The following is a 14,474-nucleotide window of genomic DNA, read 5'->3' on the forward strand; positions in this document are numbered from 1 at the left end:
GTCCTTGGCCGCGGCCATTTAAACTTCTCGCCGCTATTTGGCCACACAACATATATTAAATTAAGAAAATAAACTCCTTCCATTTCAAATTATACTTCACTCGGATCTATCCAAAATCAAACTTTGTTTATTTTGACAAAGTTTTATGAAAAAATATGTTAGCACCTACAAGTTCAAATAAATGTTCCATCAAGACATATTATATTGAGATCAATGGAACTTATGCATTTTTCAAAAACCTTGGTCAATATTAATTATATTTGAGTAGTTTAACTTAGGGTAAAGTAAACCGAACTATAATATTTGAAGCAGAATTTTGAGCCTGGAACTATTGTTGGAGTGCATTTTATCTCCAAGAATAAAGAAAACTAAACACTCCAAATATTTAAACAAAAAATTTGTCCATCAACCAGTTTGTGGTTTTATATTCAAAATCACCTTTGGCTTTCCTATGGAGAGCCAAGAGAAAATACTTCCCTACTCCATTCGTTCGAAATTATAAGATGTTTGATTTTTTTTACTCCAAGTCTGACCACTCATCTTATTAAAAAAATTACACAAACATAATCAAATTTAAATCATTCTTGAAAAACTTTAATTAATAAACCAAGCCACGACAAAAAAAAAATGATATTTTGCATAAATTTTTGAATAAGACTAGTGGTCAAACTTGATATTAGAAAAGTCAAACGTCTTATAATTTGAGATGGATTGAGTATTGAACTATAGCTAGAGCATTTTGTGTAATTGTTTTCATTTTCTTTGTGTCTTTATTTGTCTCCTGATTCTCTCCCCACATACCTCATGTTCTCTCTCTTGTTTCTTTTGTTTGTTGTTTCTCGTAACCTTCTTGGTTAATAAAATTTTGCTCCTAAAAAAACAATTTGTGGTTTTATATTCACACATCATAACATATGGAAGTGGTTATCTATGTGGCACTAGGGACAACATATGAACCTATTCTTCCTCCCTCCACCCCTCTTCTCCCTCCTTCCTCACTTTATGCTATGTCATATCGTCGCTCCAAATTTATCTAGCTACGACAGGATCCAAGATGACCAAAGTTTATTCATAAGCTATTGCTTGGAGAAATGACACCTATTGACATAGTTTCGTCTGCGACCATTATTTGTTGAGATGGTCATCGTGTTGTATTTTGTTTCATTTATATTTGGTTGTTGTCGCGCCAGTAAAAACTACTTAGTCATTTCAACACCAAAACAAGGAGATATAGCGAGGGTGTTGTTTTGTCTAGTTTTAACAGTTTGATGTCCGAAGTTGTCTAGTATTTAGGTCCACATGTCAAGGTCGAATCTCGATGATAATTTGAATGTTCATAGTGTACTTCTTCCAATATAATATTATTATAATATTTCAAGAAGGTTTCATGATGTATTTTTAATGTTATCCTCCAAGTGAAGGCACCGATGATTTCCTTTATAATAAAATGTATGCATACAAACATAATATTTGTAGAGAAATACAAGGTACGGTGGTTTAGTTTTGTCCCAAGCCAAAATTAGACTTATGTAATATATTTTCTATAAATTCAGTTAAAGTTAGATAAGTTTTAATTTATCATTTTGTGAAATGGATGGAGCGAGTATTATTTTTAGTTACCATAACCAAATGCATAGCTCCGGGGACCTCCAGGTCCTGAGCCCGGCTAGGAACCCTGTCCAGACCCCTATGCGGTTGCGCCATCTCCGTGCACGCATTTGTGCATGCAGCAATGCCTCGCCCAACGCCGGCTGTTGGGACAAGTGTCCCAAACAGGGTTGAGAGTTGGAGGTTCCTTGGTGAATGCTAGCTAGAGAAGGTCTCTTGGTGAGAGCCGAGAGGAGAAGGTCTCCCGGAGAAAGCTAGCTGGAGAAGGCTTCCGGCAGAGGCCCGACCGTTGAAGATCCATCGATGAAGGCCTGGTTGGAGAAGGCTGATGATGAAGGCCTAGACGAAGAAGGCCCTGACGAAGGCCTAGTTAGAGAAGGCTGGCGGCGAAGGTCCGCGATGAAGGCCTAGCCGAAGAAGGCTGATGACGAAGTCCTAGACGAAGAAGGCCCTAACAACAAAGGGCTAGCCGGAGAAGGCTGGTGACGAAGGTCTAGAACGAGGCCTAACCAAAGAAGGCTTCAATGGAGGTCTAAGACGAAGGCCTGGAACAAAAATCTCGGATGAAGGTTTGATGATTGTTCTCTATAAGGGCTTCATGGAGAAGGCTCCATGACAGAGGCTGTGCGGACAAGGTTGTACAACAATGGTCTAGTGTGGATATTCCACAGAGAAGGTCTATCATCGAATGCTCCAACAGATAAGGGGGGAGAGTGAGGCGGCGACTAGGGTTTTGTAAGAAAATAGTGGAAGAAGAGAGCCCCCTTGCTCTTATGATCATGATATTATACAAGCAAGCGAAAATTTACAAGCAACCTCTTGTTTTGAGTGGGTTTTACATGCCACTCTAATGGCTCTAGTTGGGTCTCTTCTAGAGTTTTTGGGGACTTGGCCCATTTGAATATGGCATGTCCCAACATCGGCCAAGTAGGGTCGTCCTCTGCGGTTGGAGCATGATGTCAGCATGACATAAGATGACGTCATATACAATATTTTTCCTTGGAAAACAAAATCTGAAACACACTACAAATACAAGAAATCAATGCACACGAATCGTCCCAATTTTTTACAATTTGGCCCTTTTTTTGAAAAAAGTTCACAATTGGACCCCTGGAAAACTTAAATGCAGAAATGGACCCAGGGGGTCGGCGCCATGCATCATGGCGCCGAGGTTTCACGTCTCGGCGCCATGGATCACGGCGCCGAGGCCCCTCGCTGCCTTCTGACGTGGATCCGACGTGGCAGGGAGCTCGGCGCCACAGATCACGGCGCCGAGCTCGGCGCCACAGATCACAGCGCCGAGCTCCCTGCTACTAATCGGCCGACGCCCTTCGCTACCCGTGGACGCAGTTCATATTTTCATCTCCCCTCTCGGCTCTTTCTCTCCAAAAACCGAGCACGAATTTGGATTCAATATTTGGACCATCAAAAGTTTGATTTGTTCCATAGATCTTGAAGAGCCAGGTATACTCTTTCACATATTAGTTTTTGACTCATTGATTTGACCTATATTACACGTATGTTGTAGACTTAGATAAACCATTTATAGTTTTTTGAATGGATGATTAATATTTTTCTTATGCAATCGTAGAATGCCACGTCGTGGAAAAAGTAGCAAACCAAGGTAACCTTTCGACATGTTTCGATAAATTTCATTCGTTATTATTTATCATTTGGTAAATTGTAGTTTTCGGTTCAATCGTTATTTGCTATGACTTCTTAGAATTGAATTATTTGAACTGTAGCTATGGCCGGACGACCGGTAGTCCGTACATCCACAAGCCGCTTCCTAGCGGTGTTCCAGTACCTATGTGCTTTTGTGGTGATCCTTGCAAGGTAGAAATTTCGGAAGACGAGGAAACCTATCGGCAGAGGTATTGGATGTGTTCGAATTTTGCCTGGGAGCCTACGCCAAAACAACGCCGCAGTAACTTTATTGTAAGTTATTTTTTCTATTGTGCACTTATTAATTTGTGTCCTACGAAGCATGATTTAAATTTTGAACAAATATATTTGTTGCAGACCCCTCCACCATTGTGTGATTTTGAGCAGTGGATCGACACTGAGGTTAAGGAGTCCGACAAGCGGCTTCTACAAGGCCTAAAGGAGTGGGATGCAGAGCGTGCAGAGATATTAGAGAAGAGACGTAGAGAGGAGGCTCAAAAGAGGGAGCACAAGGAAGAGGAGGAAAGAAGACGTGTTGCTGCGGCTCGGGAGGAGAGGGAAAAGAAGCTTGAGCGTGTGCGCCGAGCGAAGGCAGCTATTGATGAGAATCCAGATGCCCAGAGGAAGGGAAAGTGGCCTCGTTGCACTCAGTAGTTACATTACCTTCTTGTTCTTTGTTTGGTTCATGGACAATATTGTTTTGTGTTGGACTTTTCAATTTGTTGTTATGTAATGCACTTTAGCAATTTTAATTTGGTTTCATTATTAGTAGACAATATTTTTATTTGAGTATTGCATAGGCAATGAAATGAGGATAATTAGTTGAAATAGAAGTTAACGAACTAGTATATTGCATAACTAGTAGCACACATCACATTGAATGGCATGTCAAAACATGCACCAAACAAGGGTGCAGAGGTCCGAGACTAAACCTAACATGCCTTAGGTAATTCAAGCAATTAACAACCACAGGGAATGGCATGTGAGAACATATACCACACAAAGGTACATAGTTCTTTCGACTAACCCTAACATGCCTTAGGTGATTAAACCAAACAACAAACATATGGATGTGGCCTGTGAATTAGTTCAGTTCTACCTAGTAGTGTGGCCACATAGCAAACTGTGTTGCCCCTTCTCCATAGTATCCTCCCGTTGTTGGTGGTGGTGGTGGGGGTGGTGGTGAAGGAGGGCCCTTGTTCTTGTGATTAGGGCATGTGCAGTATGGATCATTGCATATTGTGTTTTGGGAGCCAGTAGCATTGCTGTTGTCGTCCTCTTCGTCGTCCTTGTAACCACAGCTAACTTCCGTTTCTAAATCAAAGATACGGTCCTGCAGGTAGTAGATGTACTCTGCATGGGGATGAATAGGTCTAGGATCGACCCATCTGGTGAAGCCACAGTTCTCTTTTGACAAGGATGACTGCAATAAGTATGTAGCTTTAGCACAAGAGAGTATCTTATTGAAGGTTGAATTAGTAATATGACTTACCCATGCTCGTGGACATTTGAAGAAACGACGCCCTCCATCTATCCCCTCTGTGTACATCTGCACCAAACAATCCTCACCATGCATACATTTTGGCCACTCTTCTTTTCGGTCATCATATGCCCTCAGTGGTGCCTCTTTAGTAAAATCATGTTTGCTCTCAAGGGGGAACCTATCATAAATTGCTTCCTCAAAGTCTTTAGGACCAAGAGGACCCTCCCAAAGAAAGGGATTACCCTTCATCGCCGCCTTTCCCTTTCCCTTCCCTCTAGACGACCCTCCAGACATTTTTACTTGAACTGAACAATCTCAAGTGAGTAGCAACGCTCTCACCACTGCGTATATATATAGGAACCCAATAGTTGGTAGCCGTTGTAGTATATAATAAATGCACCTGAAAAGCCTAGATTCGATTACTGAAAAGCCTAGTTGAAAACTGAAAAGTCTATTTGGATTGTCATCTGAAAAGGCTAGATTCGTTCACTGTTTCGGATGTGATGATTCAATGAAAAGCCATATTGGTTCACTGTTTCTGAAAAGCCTACACTGCGAAAACCAATAGGAATGGACCACAGAATATGTGCACTACATTGAATAATTCATGGAAAAAATTTGCAAGAGTTTCCCCTATTTTTGGTACATCCACAGTTATAAATAGACATCACATTACAATACAAACATTGATTCATCCAAATATCACAACACAAGCACATACGCCATCAGGAATGATAGTTCAGATAGTCCACAGAGACCATACAGTCCCATATAGTACAAATAGTCCACAAAGTTCACAGTGTCGATACATGCAAAATAACAGAAGTTATGCCATCAATTCTAAGCTGCTACCATGGTGTTAGCACAGAAGTCATCCTCACTGCCTCCTAGTCTTACCCTTACCCTTGTGGCCAAGAGCATCGGTGCCTGGAGTGTACCTACAAGGCGAACGACGTCGCCTTCTTGCAACCTGCGTAGGCTGAGTAGAAGGAGCATCAGGAAGCTGAGATAACCCAAGCTCGTCATAGTCACGCTCCTCGGCCACCCCCTCTTCGTCCTCATCATCATCGCTTTGAAAAGTGTCCATAGTTGGCCGAGACGAGCTCTGTCCTCCAGATCCTATAAACATTGTTCAAATTATGTGTGCACTTAATTCATTATCTCATACCATGAAAATTGCTCAGTTCAATTAAACAACAAATTTAATAAAATTATACCTCCCAAAGAAGATGTACCATGCACAACAGGTGTGTCTAGTACACCAACGATGGTGCAAAGGTGCATAACCAGGAATCTGCTCCTGTACGGCACTGAGTATGCCCTGGTGCCTATCAGATATGACACCAACCTCCCTATGTGGGCCAATGACATGTATCCGAACAAGGCGCATGAACCAACCCCAGCTGTCTTTGTTCTCTCTCTCCACCAAAGCAAAAGCCAAAGGAACCAATGCGTTGTCAGCGTCACAGGAAATGGCTACCAAAAGAGTGCCCATGTACTTGCCAAGCAGAAAAGTACCATCAATTGATAACACTGGACGGCAGTGCCTAAAGGCCTGGACACACTGTGGAAAACACCAGAATGCACGAAAGAATATCTGCCTCCCATTCCTCCATTCATTAGGCTTCGGAATGTACTCGTAATGCATGCCTGGATTAGCTGCTTTCATTGCATTGAACATTGCTGGCAGCTGCTCGTACCCCTCCTCCCAATCCCCATATATCATCTTCCAGGCCCTTTGCTTTGCCCTCCATGCTTTGTCATACTTTATGTCATATTTAAATATCTTCTGAGCCATGTCCATAATTGTTCTGACCTTCAAGTTGGGCTGACCCTTTAAAGTTGTGCATAACGTACTAGCAATAAGTGTAGAGGTCAACTGTCGATGCTTCTGTTGAAGGTCAGTCTGGGCACAAGTGTGTGGACCTACAATTTTTGTGATCTTAAACTTCCCGGTGGCCTTTTGTTTACGAGCACAGACCCTCCAGTTGCAATCTGACATCTCACACACAACCGTGTAGCGGCGCTCAACATGGGAGTGCATCACCTTGAAGGGTCTTTTACGTATTACAGAATATTGTTGCAACCACCTTCTTAAGCTGGGCAAATCATTAAAGATCATGCCCTTCTGAATTTGCACACTCTCACCAGGCTCAGGAGCCTCCAGCAGCTCATCATCTCTTCCCTCTGCATAAGCATTTTGAGAATGACTGAGGTCACTAAACTCGTGAACTAGTGGATCACGATCAGGACAAAAACGTCTGATAAGCTCCATTTCTTGTTCACTTAAAGGTGCAACTGGCCGGTCATCATCGGAATCAACAGCTCTAGCTGTGCCATAGGGCTCCTCATCATCCTCAATATTAACATCCAAACTATTAGATGCTATAAAAGCTGCGTCAACATTAATTGTTGGAGGCACAGGATGACAACAATCATTACTTGGATTGTCACCTACAACAAAACCACAAATATGCATACAATTGAGACAACTAAATCGAACGAAGGAATGCTAACAAAATGAATAATGCAACTACGCCACTTACATGGAATTGTCTGGGTCATAGGGGTATGTACGCAGCCAACCTCATTGGGACCGGATTGAGCATCAGGAACGACAACCACATCTTCCACACCCACGTTCTGAATGGGTATCAGAGAAGCTGAGGGTGCTGGATTGTCCACTAGAGGGCCAATGGGTGGTTGCCAATTAAGAGGAGAATCCACTAGAGGGCCTGGCTCCTTGGACAAGTTGCGCACAACCAAATCCAAACATTTAAACTCACTCTTCATGACAGTTTTGACATATTTGTCCCATTGAACCTCGGATACAATTGGGACCAACCGCCTAAAAATTGTCCCTGACCCGCCATGGTGAATGACCCCCTCAACTAAGATTTCTTCTTCATTCGAATTACATTTAAGCTCATCACGAGCACTACCCATCAATTCAGAAAACAAGGGCCGCTCATCAAACATCAAAGGGACCGTTTGCATTCCAACAAAATCAACATTGTCAAACTGATCTTTCTCCACACTTCCTCCATGATATAGAGTTACTAAATTGTCCATCTAATTGATATACAAAATAACCATGTTACTAGGCATATAACTAATACATATAAAACACCTAACAATGTATGTAACTAACTAACACGAGTACTACTATATAACTAAATTTACTAACTAACTAGGGTATATTATTCTTCATGTACTTGGATTTGGGATTGCTAATATATAGATATATTTGCTAATATACAACTAATAGACTTATATATCTCAATTTAGTAAAGAAATTAAAACAATTAATAACTACATTACCTAAATTAGATTAAATAGTTAAACCAATGTGAATTCTGCTAAATTAGGTTCGATATTTTGGCTTCTAACTAAATAAAATCCTAAACTAGCTAACTAAATAAATTACTAATTGCTAACTAACAAAATTTAGGCTTCTAACAAAACTACCTAAACTTGCTATTTCAGTTTACTAAGTATTCTAAATAAATTAGTAACTCAATTATTATGTAAACTAGAATAACTAATTTCAAAAAATAACTTACATCCCGCCGCTGCAGCGGACGGACGCAGGGCAGAGGGGCCTCAGGCTCGTGACCGCCGGAAGAGGGGAAGCCCCCTGCTCCCTGCCCCGTGACCGCCAAACGCCGGCGAAGGCGGCTCCCTGCTCCCTCGACGACGAAGCCGGCGGCGGGTGGGAAGGCCGGGGCCAAGGCGCGGACCCGAGGGCGCCCTGTGCGGCGCGGCCGGAGGGAGCAGCACCGGGGGTCGGGCCGGGGCACGCGCGCCGAGTAGGGGGACGGGCGGGGCACGCGGCGAGCGGGGGATGGAAGGGGAGCGCGGCGAGCAGGCGGCGGCGGCGGCGAGCAGGGAGCGCGGCGGCGGCGAGGAAGACTGCCTCGCGAACAGAGGAACGCGAGCCGCGGCCTGGTGGTATTCAAGGGGTCGACGCCAGGATCTACGGCGCCGAGCTCGGCGCCGAGATCTGTGGCGCCGAGCTCGGCGCCGTGATCTGTGGCGCCGAGCTCCCCGCCACGTCGGATCCACGTCAGAAGGCAGCCAGGGGCCTCGGCGCCGTGATCCATGGCGCCGAGACGTGAAACCTCGGCGCCATGATGCATGGCGCCGACCCCCTGGATCCATTTCTGCATTTAAGTTTTCCAGGGGTCCAATTGTGAACTTTTTTCAAAAAAAGGGCCAAATTGTAAAAAATTGGGACGAATCGTTCGATTACCGCCGAGATTTAACGGCCCATATACACTAACACTACAGATATTAGTGCTGACATAAAAAATAATGTTTTAATAAGTGCAAAAAGATTTCTAAAAAAACATATTTCAACAGTATTTTAAATTCCTCAAACTTCAAAAATTAATAGCTTTTTATTCGAAACTTCGAATTCGTCAAATCTGATTATGAACCAAAACATTTGCATTGCAAGATACCGAAGGGCGAAGGCTAATGGGCTTGGGTCCAAAATCACAGATTTCTTATGTTCCCGTGCAATGCCCACGGTCATTATTCTAGTTAATATTAATTAATGTAACAAAAATCTGTGCTATATGTGCGCCACAAGTCCGATGTAATTGGATCCGTACATATATTCTAGACTAGAAACGCATTGTGATTAATTGATGATTGCGTTTTTTGCAATTGTATACAGTATATATACACGTGCTAATGGAATGGTCAATTGTTGTGATTATTAGATAGAAGAAAGAAAGAAAGAAAAAGAATTGTCTGATGGACCCAAAGTCGACCGCACGACTGGACCGAGCCAGCCCCTCCTGACCCGGCCCACCCGCTACGGCGCTCGGCGCGGCGGTCGGCCCGTCGTCCACGCGGCTCAGGAAACGGCCGCGGCTCCTCCGCCTCCGCCCGTTTTCCCGTGGCCGTGACGCCACCCCACAGGCTCCTCTTTCCCCTCGCATTAATGGCCGCTCCCTCTCTATCCCCTTCGTCGTCTCGTCTCGTCTCGCGCTAGGACTCGACTCGCCCCCCGCCTCCCTCCGGCTTAACCCTCAAGATTTCTCCCTCCTCCCGCTTCTCCTTCCCGCTTGGGCGGGCGGGCGGGCGCGGCACCTTCCGGTTCCGGGGGCCGGCCTATATATATACGCTCGCGACCGTCTCCTCTCCATACTCTCTAGCATGCTCGGCTCGCTCCCGGGATTGATCGAGCTCGCCCGTCGTCGAAGCGATGGATCATTCGGTGCCTTCCCCCTCCTCTTCTCCCCGGACCGCCGCCGCTGCTCCCGGCGGCCCCTGCTGCCGCTTTGACGCGCTGCGGCGGGCGTGCGCCAGGCACGCCGCCGTCGCCGCGCGGGCCGCCGGGTGGACGCTCGGCGCGCTGCTCACCTGCGTCTTCGCCGTCGGTACGTTGCCCGAGCCCCCCGCTTGATCAGTTTTGGGGAAGCTCCCCTTGCCATTCTTCCTCGATTGATTCCGGTCTCTGGCCTGGATTCAATTCGGTGGTTGGTCGCTGCGGGATCCGTGGGTTCGTTCCTCGCTCGGGAAACCGGGGGGTCAATGGAGTAGCCTTAATTTCAGGCCTTTCAGGACCGCCGGATTGTTCTGCTGCTGCTCGCACCCGCCGCGCACGCTCTCTGCTCCCCCTCTCTCTCTCTGGGCCTCTCGCCCTTTTCTGGCCCCTGTTTCCTCAAATTGGGAACGAATTCAATCTTGCAACCGCAAATCTTGTAGGTTCCTTGCCACTTCCGTCATGGCGTGAGGGGGGCATATGCTTTGCCTTGTGAGCAACCTTGTAGCAGCAATACCTCTTTGTGGCACTAGGTTTCATAAAGATTCATCTTTTTATTTTTCCTTCCTCTGTTTGTTGCACGGGATTGTTCCATGCCGACCAATTGAACTCGCGTGCAACACTCCGGCTAGCTAGGACTAGGAGTACAATTCTACTGTAAATGGTAGTAAATTTTAGCTCCTCCTTGTTTTGATCGTGATTCGTTTGTGCTGGCTGCAGTAGGCTCACTCGTCGGAATCTTCATCGGTGCCTTCATGGGGATGTCCACGGAGAGCGGCATGTTCCGCGGGGCTGGCGTCGGAGCAGTTTCTGGAGCAGTCTTCTCCATTGAGGCTGTTGAGTCCTGCATCGAGATTTGGAGGTCCAGCCATTCGGGAAAATACAGCATTCTCTTTGTGGTGAGTGGGAGAATCTAGTGCCTACTTTCTGTCTTTCTCTCATTCAGGGAGGGAGGGAGGTGAAAGATCATTTTCGTATACGTAAATCAGTGTCCAGCATACTCCCTTTTTGTCGACTGGCATAAACTTTTCTTTTTTAAAAAAGACAAGCAATACTGGCATCAACTCAAGATGACCATTTCAATTGAGTAGGAACTTTTCTCTGCTCGACCAAATTACGTCTTCTGCTAAGTTAGTTGCTGCTCTAATGGCAATACCAACACTATGTTTGTCTGCTGTGTGCGTTAAAGTTTTACTTCGCCAGTATCTGTTCTAATTTTTGTTCTGCATTGGTTCTCTCAGCTGGACATCATCTCTAGCCTCTTCAGCGGAAGAATTGTGTGGGAGAAAGTCAGTCCAGCGCTACAGCGTGCAGTGCAAAGCCAGGTAAAGCCTTCTCAGTATCCTCAAGTTGTAGATACCCCACTAGCAGCTGTTTCTTTTTAGAAAAATAAATCTAGTGAACAATTAATGCAAGAAACATTTTCGGACCATAGGATTAATGGTGTATGGGTATCTTTGCATTAAATGGTTATGTGGATAATAATGCACTCCATACTCCCTGCTAGAAGAAGTTTCTAGTCATAGAAATATCTGGATCTGCGTTTAGATCAACCCCAGAAACAATTTTTTTTATGTTCTGGTCAGCTGATTCTCAGGTATAATTAGTCACCATGCATAACTTCAGCTTGGAGATCTTGCAAAATACTAGATTAACTTCCAAATTTGAAACTGGTGTAACACAAAAAAAACCATATTATTGGAGTTTATGCATTCAGAAGAATGCTTGCAGGCTGGTGTTAAGTTAAATTGTTTCTTTCAAGAAAAGTGATACACAGCTGCGCTATTTTCTATTAAATGCAAGTGGTCGTTGCACACAAACCATATGTTTTTATAGGACCTGAAAGTGTTCCCTTTGGTGCACACACTCTTATGATTTCATAGAACCAGATAAATATTTTTTCTTATGCACATACTCCACCTGCTTTCATAGGATAGGACCAGATAGTTGAACAAATAACTAGAAGTTACAACAACCAATTTCACGTTGGTTTGCATGTTATAAGTTTACGAGTTGCTTCTGCTAATACTTGGTCTGACAAATGGTCTGTGTTATGCAGATGAGTCTAATGAGCACACCATTCATCGACAACAATGACCTTTTTGAAACTGGCAGTACTGGAGGCATGTCAAGGGATTTGATTGATAGGATCCCAAAGATGAGGTTCAGTGCTGCAAGCAACTGTGATCAGGAAACTGATAGCAGCTGCTGCTCAGTCTGCCTCCAGGTTAGTGTGATTTTGACATGCTGTATTCTATCTATCTCTTGATACACAAGGGTAATTAGTTGCTTGTCTTGTACTGATGACATGGTAAATTAATGATACCAGGATTTCGGAGCACAACAATTTGTGAGGGCCCTGCCTCAGTGCCAACACATATTCCACGTGCGGTGCATCGACAATTGGCTCCTTCGGCACGCGTCTTGCCCACTATGCCGGGCCGGTGTTCATATAGACCATATACATATGTAAAAAAACTTGCAGCGTGGCACCTGGTGTATTTTCATAGTGAATACCCGTGCTCCTGTTGGATATCATAAGTATAGCTGTATACATAGGGTTTCTCTCTTTTTTGTTACTTCTACAGTCTTACTTATGTGGGGCTATGCTTTCAGCTGCACGTTTTTGTCGAAGTAATAGCTTGATATGTACATCCTGAAAATGGACTGACTAACAAGCTCCCTGAGTTATGGCCTTGTGCTTCAAAAACTGTGTGCCCCCCCACACCCCCAAAGAAAAAAAAAGTGTGTCTCTGCTCGTCCTAACTGATGATGCTGACATGCTAATGCAATTGTTTGCTACTGGGCAACTAATGCCAGGACCATTGTTGGAGTATAACCTTGCAACTGAAGCCTGAAGGTTGGATGGTGGAAATTGAAAATGGCTAACGTTTTGCTATTTGTTCAGAGAGCAGGGGTTTTCAATCACCGCCCGCCACCATTGATTTTCAGATGGCGAAATCCTTGTGAGAAATCGAAGAGGGGTGCAAAAGCTTCTCCCTGAAGTATGATTTGGGAAAGACAGGTCCTGTCACGTTCGATGCTTAGTCACAAAGCATGGACAAAATGGTAACCCGGGCAGTGTGCCATGCACCAAATGCAAGTTCTTGTCACGCTTTCTCCGTCGTTGTGCTGTTCGCAGAGAAAGAGACACGACTTGTGTTACAGAAGAGCGGAGGATGCAATATGTGAGCCTGAGACTGATGGACACATGAGAGCTACTACATTGCTACCACAATTAATTGACTTTTAATAGACTTTTAATAAACACTTAATATTGGGTGTCCTTTATGGATGTGAAAAAAAAAAAGAACCGAGCACGCCACGCTGTAAGACTCGTGCAGGTGCAGGTTTTGACTGTTGTTGAGATGGTGACATGATATATAACTCATTGTTTCACGGAAAAGGTTAACGACGAAACCTCATGTCAAAAAGGCAAAACTGAAAGTTAACACGCAAGATGTACACGTGACGACTGTGCCCCTAGTTGGGAAGGCCCTATTTTTGCTAGTTGCAGATTGTATGGTCGCTTTCAACGTTTGTGTGCTGAATTATTCCACAAATCGGTGTATTCCATTTCCATAGGCATAGGCTCCTCTGCATCAATTGACATGTTTGCTCTGTTGGTCATAGTGTGTGACTTTTGTGCCCTCTCTCCATCGGGTTTGGGTCATTTCCGCAGTAAGGGACACCCCCCACCCTTCGGCCCTTCTGGTGCAGAAGAGTTGAAGAAGCAACAGGATCCCAAACTAACACAACCCAACATCTCCAACCGTACACAAATAAAATAAAACAAAAACTGTTTTCACAACCTTCTCCATAAATATGGAAAGAAAAAATAAACCCATCACCACCAGTTTTTAATAATTTGCATCTAGAAAATAAAAAGTAGGTTTAATTGAAGATTTTTGTTACCTCCATGCCACAATCTAAAACTATTTTTTTGCAGGTCCCTTAACTTTGTTACAAAGGTGTAATCCAAATCTATCCTCAACCCTCTCCGGATCTTGACATGGATGTCACGGTGGATCCCGTGACTCAGGTCTTGGTCTGTAGGTTCCACACAAGGGTACATCCCACAAGGCATCATCTTGTATTCCCTCTCCATGCTCCTCCCCCTCCTCTCTTCATGCTCCAACCTATAGCAACACCACATCATTATCCTTAATTCCCTCAACCCCTCTAGGTTCTTTCTCCACCTCGAGGGCCACAACATACTTAATAGTGGAAAGGGCGAGCCTAAAGCTACCTCTTCATTCTCTACCTCGAAGACCACAACATCCTTTACAGTGGAGCGTGTGAGGCCAAAGCTAGTACTTCCTAGGCAGAAGAGAAAGGTGGATGACTAGATGGTTGTTTTGTCTGTAAGTTTTCACCCTAATCAAGAATGAGACATTTACCATCAGGGGCGAATCTAGCTATGGGGAGGGTGGGGCTCGAGCC

The 14,474-nt window shown here is 44.4% G+C and overlaps 2 protein-coding genes across 2 annotated transcripts; both read left to right on the forward strand.

Annotated features, from left to right (window-relative positions):
• Positions 2,964-4,109, forward strand: LOC110432485. Its single transcript, XM_021452970.1, has 4 exons — positions 2,964-3,072; positions 3,200-3,232; positions 3,354-3,546; positions 3,631-4,109. Exons 2-4 carry the CDS (start codon positions 3,201-3,203, stop codon positions 3,925-3,927), a joined length of 522 nt encoding a protein of 173 aa, XP_021308645.1. The 5' UTR covers positions 2,964-3,072; position 3,200; the 3' UTR covers positions 3,928-4,109.
• LOC110432259 (NEP1-interacting protein-like 1) lies at positions 9,666-12,741 on the forward strand. Its single transcript, XM_021452304.1, has 5 exons — positions 9,666-10,146; positions 10,752-10,930; positions 11,273-11,356; positions 12,091-12,258; positions 12,361-12,741. Exons 1-5 carry the CDS (start codon positions 9,972-9,974, stop codon positions 12,502-12,504), a joined length of 750 nt encoding a protein of 249 aa, XP_021307979.1. The 5' UTR covers positions 9,666-9,971; the 3' UTR covers positions 12,505-12,741.

Source organism: Sorghum bicolor, chromosome 2, assembly GCF_000003195.3.
Source record: "Sorghum bicolor cultivar BTx623 chromosome 2, Sorghum_bicolor_NCBIv3, whole genome shotgun sequence".
NCBI classification, from domain to species: domain Eukaryota; kingdom Viridiplantae; phylum Streptophyta; class Magnoliopsida; order Poales; family Poaceae; genus Sorghum; species Sorghum bicolor.

Coding starts and splice junctions, on each gene's coding strand:
- LOC110432485 (XM_021452970.1), top strand. CDS start 3,201: ATGCCACGTCGTGGAAAAAGTAGCAAACCAAG. Junction 3,233..3,353: donor GGAAAAAGTAGCAAACCAAG/GTAACCTTTCGA, acceptor TTTGAACTGTAG/CTATGGCCGGACGACCGGTA. Junction 3,547..3,630: donor AACGCCGCAGTAACTTTATT/GTAAGTTATTTT, acceptor TATTTGTTGCAG/ACCCCTCCACCATTGTGTGA.
- LOC110432259 (XM_021452304.1), top strand. CDS start 9,972: ATGGATCATTCGGTGCCTTCCCCCTCCTCTTCTCCCCGGACCGCCGCC. Junction 10,147..10,751: donor CACCTGCGTCTTCGCCGTCG/GTACGTTGCCCG, acceptor TGCTGGCTGCAG/TAGGCTCACTCGTCGGAATC. Junction 10,931..11,272: donor AATACAGCATTCTCTTTGTG/GTGAGTGGGAGA, acceptor TGGTTCTCTCAG/CTGGACATCATCTCTAGCCT.